The sequence below is a fragment of the Echinops telfairi genome, unplaced genomic scaffold (assembly GCF_000313985.2).
Source record: "Echinops telfairi isolate 266 unplaced genomic scaffold, ASM31398v2 ScPeMD7_7468;HRSCAF=8506_0, whole genome shotgun sequence".
NCBI lineage: Eukaryota > Metazoa > Chordata > Mammalia > Afrosoricida > Tenrecidae > Echinops > Echinops telfairi.
This window is the reverse complement of record NW_022111369.1, coordinates 51,401,824-51,410,650: the sequence shown is the minus strand read 5'-3', so window position 1 is coordinate 51,410,650 and position 8,827 is coordinate 51,401,824. Positions and strand designations below refer to the sequence as shown.

Here is an 8,827-nt window from a genome sequence, read left to right as displayed (position 1 = left end):
GGGGGTGCAGACCTGACAGTGTGGTTCTGTTGCCCATGATCAGGTCGCTGTGGCCTGGAACTGACTCGGTGGTACCTCCCAACAACAGCAGACCTCCACTCAGCTAGCCAACACTGAACCCCTCCGTGCCTCAGTTTCCTCACTTCTGAACAAGGATGCAGGCCGACCTCTAGGGCTCTGGGAGGGCTGCATGAGGCTGGGGAGCCCGCCAGCACCTCGTAAGTCACAGGGTGGGGGCCTGAGTACCCACTCCATATGTGATAGGGGGTGGCATGGTCAGAGAGCCCCGCCCAGTGGCACCCCATGGAGGAGAGTGCAAAGACACAATGCTGGTGAGGCAGAACTGTGGCTGGGTGGGTGGGGTAAGGAGCCTGGGGGCTAGGGACACCCTGCTCAGCAGCAGCCAGGGCTGCGTGAGTCCAGCAAGTGGCTTCCCCACTTTGCGTGTGTCCACTGTCCTCAGCCTTAAAAAGCAGCAGCTCTGGTGGCGTAGAGGTTATGCGTCGGGCTGCTCATCACCAGGTCAGCAGTTCGAAACCACCAGCCACTCCAAGGGAGAGAGAGGAGGCTTTCTGCTCCAGGATAGAATGCGGGTCTGAAAACCCACAGAGCCAAATGCTGCCCTGTCCTCCAATCCTGCTATGCATAGGAGTCGTGTCGAAGGCAGTGAGTCTGCGTGAAAGTGGGACAGAATGAGAGCTATCTGATTATGTTCTATGGTCCGGAAACCTGGTGGCACATGGGTTAAGCACTCAGCTACTGACCAAGATGTCAATGGTTCAAAGCCACCAGTCATTCTGGGGGGAGAAGTCAGCTTCCACAATGACAAGATTGAAATCCTTATAGGGTAGTTCCATCCTCTCTGACAGGGTCCTGCTATGAGACTTGGGAGGGCTGGCTCATTGTGATAGTGTGAGTTCTAAAGAAAGTAATTGATTGAAGCAATGCTCGGCCCCCAGACCAACGTTGCCATCAAATTGATTCTGACTTGGGGTGCTTCGGAGTAGAACTTTGCTCCACGCAGCTTCCCGTGGCTTTAATTTTCACAAGGAGAGCACCAGGCCTTTCTTCCCAGGCACCGCTGGTTGGATGCAAACCTCCGTGCTTTTACCTAGCCATCAAGTTCTCAACTCCCTGTGCCGCCAGGGACTCCTGATGTTTGTCCAGGGCACAGGCAAAATGTTACTCTTGAAGAATGAGGAGGATAATGACAACGGTGGTTAAGTCTCACCAGGGCCAGAGGCTGGGGTGGCACAGAAGTGCCCAGCGGAGGCATCGGGTCCAGTCTGGAGGTGGGGGCAGTGACTGCATGTAGGCTTGGACCCAAAGAGGTGGGGGGTGTTGCCTCCAAATTGTTTCCAGCTCCTGGCAGCCCCACGTGTGCAGAGTGGAACCCCGTGTCATTGGGGTGTCGAGGCTGGGTCTTTCAGAAGCAGGTGGGCAGGGCGGGGCTGGCTTCTGAGGTGCCTCAGTGTGGGTTCACGCGGCCACCTCTCGGCTAATAGTGAGAATGTCACTCTGCCGCCCTGGTGGCTCAGTGGGCCGCTAACGGCAAGGTCAGAAGTTCAAAACCACCTGTCGCTCCGCAGAGAAAGATGGGGCTCTCTGCTCCTATAAAGAGTCACCGTCTCAGAAACTCACAGGGGGCCCTTCTACCCTGTCCTAGAGCGCCGCTCGGAGTTGCCATCTAGTTTGGTATTTTGGTTTGGGCAGGCCTCAAGAGAGCCATGTAGGAAATTAGCCCTCATGGTGGACTGCGAGGCCTGATGGACAAGACTCCACCCGCCTCATCCAATTCACCACCTCAAATGCCGGGGAGGCCCTCCATCCTGGCGGTGGAGGTGCAGGAGCCCCTCAAGAGCAGGGTGCTGAGAGCAGGCCCCGGGGGCAGCACCCACCAGGACGGGCCTTCCTAAGGGCAGCAGGGCTCAGCTCACACTACAGCGGACCCACTGGGTCCCCTGGGAGCCCTGTCCACAGTGGAGACAGAGGCATAACAGAATCCACCGTACCCCGGGGCCTCAGGCAAGGCTGCGACAATCTGTGAGAAAAAGGTTCCCGGGTTTTCACACATCATGACCAAAGGAAACCAGAAGCCATCGTGTCAACTCCGACGCTGGGAGAGCCATTGGGCAGAGCAGCTCTGCGCTCTGCCGTGCTTTCAGGGGTCGTGATCTTTCCAAAACAGACCCCCGGCCTCTCTGCCAAGGTCCCTGGGTGTGGGCTCAAGCCCCAGCCTTCTGGTTAGAGGTCGAGTATTTCACCCATTTGCAGCACCCAGGAATTCCTCTGTACAGAGTGATGTGCCCTAAGTCAACATGTTCTTCTTGCTCCGGCTGCAAAGGTAGCCAGTGAGCTGCCACAGGCAGGCCTGCCCCGTTTCCAAGACAAACTTCAAAGGCAAACACACACACACACACACACACACACACACACACACACACACACACAGCCTTCTTAGTGGCTCCCGAAATTAAACCAACGCCTCGGTGTGAAAGCTGACATGCTTCCCAGGATGTTCCCTTGGCTGACTGTAACACTCTCCTATCAGGAACCACTGTTTGGACCTGCAGCCTTAACGAGCAGCGGTCTCCATGCCAATCAGGGGTGAACAAGCCACCGCGGGGAAATGGGGAGGTTTTCATAGACGCCTAGGAGGAATGTGGTGACTGCTCCGGGTCTTTTTCAATGAAATCCTGGTAGCAAATGGCTAAACCCAGAGGCAGATCAGATCGCCGGACAGCTTGGACCCAAGCCCTCCAGCTTTTCCAAGCGAGGGCCACTTCCAGCCGCCCACCTTGGGAGCTCACTTACCGAGGTCGATGAGGATGGCGTGCTGCTGGGAGGTCAGCTGCTTCAAGAGCTCCTTGTACGGCGTGTCCCGTGGCCGCTGCTTGCTGGGGAACTGGTGTCGCAGGTGGCACTGCTCTGCAAGGAACTTCCAGATTTCACCCCGGTGGTGGCGAGGCACACCTTCAGGATGGGAGGCAGAAAGCAGAAAGTGACCTTTGTGTGGTGTCCCATGGTGACACACCCAGCTGCGAACTGTAAGGGTGCCCGTTCAAGGCCCCTCGGGGGCTCCTTGGAAGAAAGGCCTTGTGTTAGTCTTTAGAGAAACAAATCCACAGAAACTCATTTATGTAAGACAGAGTTTTATATAAAGGGTAAGTGCACATCAAGAAAACATCCCAACCCAGTGCTGCCCAAGCTCACAAGTCCAACATTAGCCCAAAGTCCTCCTCCATCTCACAAAACACATGCGATTGTGATGACTGCAGGAGGAAAGCCGAATCCGTGAGTGTGTAGGCATCTCAGCGCTGGCGGGGTCTCCACACAGGTGCTCCAGCACCCAGGGCTGCATCGGGGTAGGTCCATGCAGCTTCTCTTCATGACTATCTTGCAGGAAGTGAGCCTTGCCAGCTGAAGCAGGGAACTGGCTAAGGCAGCTGCACCCTGGTCCAACCATCAGAAAGCAAGAGACTCAAGAACTAGAAAGGCGAGGCTCACTGAGCCATTTATCCCTCCGCCCTTCAGTTAACCCCACATGTGTTTATCGGCCAGGTTGGCACAATTAACTACCTCGGGCCTGGCTACCTACTTTAGAAAACCGGGCCACTGAAAACCTCACGGAGCACAGTCCCTCTGACACGCAAGGCTGCCCTGAGGCAGAATCCGCTTGATGGCAAACGGTACTGACTTGCGCTGAATACGACTTACTGGGTAAAATGAACTACAAAGCAGTCCGTGGATCCAAATTCACATTCTGTTACGAGACCGTGGTGCAGGAATGGAAAGGACGCCAGCAGGCACTCTCACATTTCCTCCCCCGCCCTCCTCTTACCCTTCGAGTGTTTGTAAAGAATACACCAATAAAGGTCCACGCAAGTCCCCAACGGAGAGTGTTCTGCCATGCCCGTGCGCTGGGGGCCACAGGCGGGGTGATCCCAGTGGAGAGGAGGTTGGGTGAACACAGCCAGCTCGCTCCATTCTAACAGAGCGGTGGAGGAGGCTGCAGGAACCCCTCACTTACGATGGAGAGAGGTGAGAGGAGAGAAGCCAGGGAGCGTTCCAGGCGGCCCCCAGCGGAGGGCCCATGTGGGGAGGAAGAGCAGGAAGGCTGGGTGTCCTCTGCTAAAAGCAAGATGGAAGGCGAGAAGCCTGCACTTCTGTTTGGCGGTGGTGGGGAACCGCTGGACATGTGTTTCTGAGCAGGGAAAGGGGGAGGCCAAATCAAGGAGGGGAGATTGTGGCCTGTAACCAGACAGCGTCCTGCAGAGTGGGCTTTTCTTTAACGAAGGGCGACCTTCTAGATCAGGGGTGTTGTCAGCCAGCTCCTCTAGAGAAAGATGGGGCTGTGAAGAGTTACAGCCTGGGAGAGTCATGGGCAGCTGGACCCTGACCTACACAGGGTCACTGTGAGTCAGAAATGACTCAGTGGCAGTTGTTTTGAGTTTGTACACATACACTTGGTATGTGTGTGTACGCATGTGTACACGTGTGTACACACAAACACACACACGCCACTCTTACTGCTCCTTCTTAGTCCTTCAAACGCTGATTAGAAGTCAATGTCAGTCAAGAAACAGTATGTTCACTAAGTGATTTATAGTGGGGCTATTTTGAAACTTTTTTTTCAAACTGGAAAATTTCCCCAAATCACAAGTTTTTCAATTTCCTCTCCTTACTAAATCACTCCCCTTATCTTATCAGGCCTTTAGTTTTTTGGAGGAAAGGATACGGGTCGGTCGAGTCTCTGGAGAGTAGCACACAGTCTGGCAATTAAAAGTATGCTTGGGTTTTGTGATTTGAAAACAAAGAGTTATTTCAACCAGAGTTTTTGCTGAGAAAGGCCTCAGCCACCCTTCCCACACCCCTGCGCCTTCCGCCTCACCCCGGGTCTGCAGGCGGGGTGGTGGGTGGGCCGCACGCCAGAGCCCAACATGCTAGCAGCTCTAACTCTTACTTCTGACCTCAGGACATGTGAGCAGCTTGGCCCATAAACACGCTTCCCAGGTCCTCCTTCCCCTCCAGCTGAAGACCCTGATCCTGACCTCTGACCCAATTTTAACTTTAAGTGTTTTGGGGTGTTTTTTTTTCTTTGGCTTTGGGTTTTTTTGTTGTTGTTGGTTTTTTTTAACATTTTATTAGGGGCTCATACAACTGTTATCACAATCCATACACACATCAATTGTGTAAAGCGCATTTGTACATCATTTCTCAAAACATTTTCTCTCCATTTAAACCCCCGACATTAGATCCTCATTTTTCTTTTGGGGTTTTTTTTTAGGTAGCATCACAGAGCTGGCAGCAATTACTTGGTGTGCATTAGACATACACTTAATTTACATTTATTCTTTTCTTTTAAGCATGTAAATTAGGCAGGGGTTTGTATGCAGCAGTTTAGACTACTCAGCCCCCTCCAACAGTTTCCAATAGACTGCTGGGTGTCTCCTCGCCCTCTGCTGGGTGGCCATCTCCCACGGCACCCGGGCCAGCATGCAGCAGCCGGCCAGCCAGGCTCCGCAGACTGCGCCCTTGAGCCGTGTGCAGCTCTTCCGGCACACACACGTGGCTCTGGAGTAAAACTGAAAACTTTTGAATGACATGACTCTGAATGTGGTGAGTTCGTTTGTTTGTCGAAAATACATTTCTGGCTCTTGAGTAATTCCCAAGTTGCTATGCGGGACAGGAGTGGCAATTCCAGCTTTGCGATCCCTGCTCCAGCCTATTGCTCTATCGCCCCGCTCTGGCAAACTCCAACGTCCTGATCTTGGCTTTTGATTCTCTTTTCTCTTTATGACAAGGGCCACATAGACGATTTGACCTTTGCGAATGGCTCTTTTAATCAACATTGCTTTTCCTTTCACAGTAATGCAGGCTCGCTGTTAAAAAACAAACAAGGAAACGTCAGTATCCGGAATGTAAAGTGGATGGAGAGGGCGACGGGGTGCCCCGCCTCATCAGCGTGAACCCGCATTCACCACCCCTCGCGGGACGCTCCTGAGCGTGTCCAGAGAAAGGGCTAGGCCCCGAAATCAGGACGCATGCTCACGTGCCACCTGTGGCAAATGCTACATCATGGGGGTTTGTCTATGTCTGCGTTCACAGCACATGAGCTTCCGATGTCTGCTGAAGGGGAGGCTCGTGGAAGAGGGGGGAAAGCTTCCAGGAGGCAGACTGACGCCAAAGCCACAGCAGAGTCCCCACACCGATAGCCATTCTGACGTACATCCGGGCCACTCAAGGCCACCTTGTGGCTGCTGCTGCTGGTAGGTGCCATCATCATGTTGATTCCAGACCAGAGCGGCCCCGGGCCACAGAACGAAAGACTGCCCGGTCCCGGGCCCTCCTCGCCACTACTCCCAGCCTGAGCCCACCTGCAGGCCATCCTGGCCACAGGCAACTCTGTGACACGTGAGGTCACGCTGCACGTGGGGTTTTTCTTTTGTCCTTTAGCCATTGAGCTCAGGCATCTGTCGCATCACTAAATATAGATCTATTGTCTGCTTTTCCAAGGACCACACGTGATGTGAACGGTCACCGGGGAGTTGTGGGTGTGGGCCAATCATCAATGTCACAATAAGCGTTCTCCTGCTCCAGGACATTTTTGTCAGATGAGTTTCTAGAAGAAATTCCACCAGACAGCATGGTTGGGTCAAAGGGAAACAAGAGTTCACAAGGGGCTCCCGTGGGTAAGTGCTCAGGTGACCACTTTGTGGCCCAGGCTGACCGAGAAAGTACGTCTGGGCTTATACTGCTTTCGCACTGTCCTGACTGCTTGAGACCAGTCATTTGGACCCAATCGGAATTTTACATTATTTAAAATTCCACAGAAGCACTCTTCTTCCCGCCCTGCCCCCACCTCACCCAAGTTGGCAACCTCAAACCCAATACTCAAAGACTCAATTTTAACTTTTGAAACGTTCTACGGATTCATGTGTTTCTTTAAAACCCACACTCCCAACGAGCCAATCCTGACTCATGGTGACCTCACAGGACCGAGTAGAACTGTCCCTGTGGGTTTCTGAAGTCACTGAGGTCCCAGAACGCCTCGCCTCCCTCCCTCAGAGCAGCTGGTGGGTTCAAACCACTGACCTCGTGGTTAGTAACCAGCATGCCACCAGAATGCAGAGGTGTAGAAAGAGTCCCTAGTGATGCACTGGTTAAGTGCTTGACTGCTAAGCGAACCCTGGTGGCTGGAGCCCACCTGTGACTCCCAGAAAGAAAAGGCCTGGCCAGTGAGCTCCCAGGCAGCTGCAGGCGAGGAAGCACTCGGGGGCAGTCCCAGTGGGCCTGGCGTGGTCACTGTGAATCAGGACAAGTGACTCTCACAATCCGACAAGGACTTTGCTCTTCTGAGGTCTCTGGAGTGGGTTGGCCTCCCTCTACCCACAGGCTGGTTCTGATGTCGTCCCATCTTTTACTCTGCGCTACAGGCTGGAAGGAGGAGGTCACCTGTGTGAAGCCAGCATGTCGCTATGTGGAACACTGCCCCTCATCCCACACACCTGGTTAGACATGGCCACATGGCCCATACTCCAGATGCACCACATCTGGGAGAGCGTCGGCAGGCCTGCAACCTCCCAGGAAGACGCCGACCACACACACTGGCTAAGAAACCCCTGCATGCTTCCAAGGAGCACTGCAACCGCCGGTGCTGGGCTTCAAAACAGAGCTTCTCAAAACCGCCTGTTCTGAAAGACCAGTTTTTCCTTTTCCTTTTTAATTTTCCAGACCAAGACTTTTACCGATGACACGATCAAATGAACTCGGACAACAATGAAACAACTCTGGTAGAAAAGCCAGCCTACATTGATGGCTGACAGCATTTCCAAATACTTTGTCTGTTTCTGTGCCCACTAACCCACTAACCATGCGGACTGGCCGCCCTTCAGCAGACGGCTCTTGAAAAACAGCTAATAACGGCTGCTCTAGCAGGCCTTCCGGAGTCCGGGATGTACGCTGTGTGCTCCAGGTATCGAGCGCTCACTGCCTACGCACAGCAGCCGGGGGGGAAGCGGGAACTGGGATCACCCACACCTGACAAGTGTGGCGAGTGGGACTCAGAAAGGTGGGTCATGTGCCCAAGATCCAACAGCACAGGAAGTCTTCCCCTTCGTCGGCCTGTTTGTAGGAGACTAAGCCCTTGAGTTTTCCTTGGTTGCCTTCCTGTTTCCGGGCCTTTAGAGCATTCTTGCTTCCATTAGGAATAGAGAGAGGCGGTGAAGCCCACAACATTAGTGCAATCTGGCAAAAACACAAGTAGATAACGGATAGCTAAAGAGGAGAGGATGGCTACAAACATCAGAATGCTCCTTAGAGGCAAGGGTGGCGAGACTTTGGACAGGTTACCAGAAGAGACCGGTTCCTGGAGGACACCATGCTTGGTAAAGTCGAGGGGCGCTGAACAAGAGGAAGGCCCTCAACAAGGTGGGTGGACACAGGACTGCACAGTGAGCCTAACCCTGAGAACAACCGTGCGGGTGGATCAGGACCAGCCCATCGTTCACTCTGGTGTAGGAAGGAGTACCCTCAGTCAACCAGATTTTTTTCTCTCCCCAGTGTATTTAAATTTTTTTTACCAAACAACCTTATCATTTTCAAAGTACTCTCCGTTACACTTAATATATTTGTCAAATCTGTGATTCAAATCTTTTTTTTTCTTTTTCAAACATTTTATTAGGGGCTCATACAACTGTTATCGCAATCCATACACACATCAGTTGTGTAAAGCGCATTTGTACATTCATTGCCCTCATCATTCTCAAAACATTTTCTCTCCACTTAAACCCCCAACATTAGGTCCTCATTTTTCCCCTCCCTCCCC

At 53.1% G+C, this 8,827-nt stretch overlaps 1 protein-coding gene across 4 annotated transcripts in view; it reads right to left on the bottom strand.

Moving 5' to 3' along the window:
* The window catches only part of TBC1D1 (TBC1 domain family member 1), a 247,413-nt gene that overhangs the window by 24,949 nt on the left and 213,637 nt on the right, over window positions 1-8,827 (bottom strand). For all 4 annotated transcript variants that reach the window (XM_045284028.1, XM_004703352.2, XM_045284030.1 and 1 more), the window contains one exon: window positions 2,815-2,973. In XM_045284028.1, coding sequence (XP_045139963.1) covers window positions 2,815-2,973 — 159 coding nt within the window. The remainder of the gene's footprint in view (window positions 1-2,814; window positions 2,974-8,827) is intronic.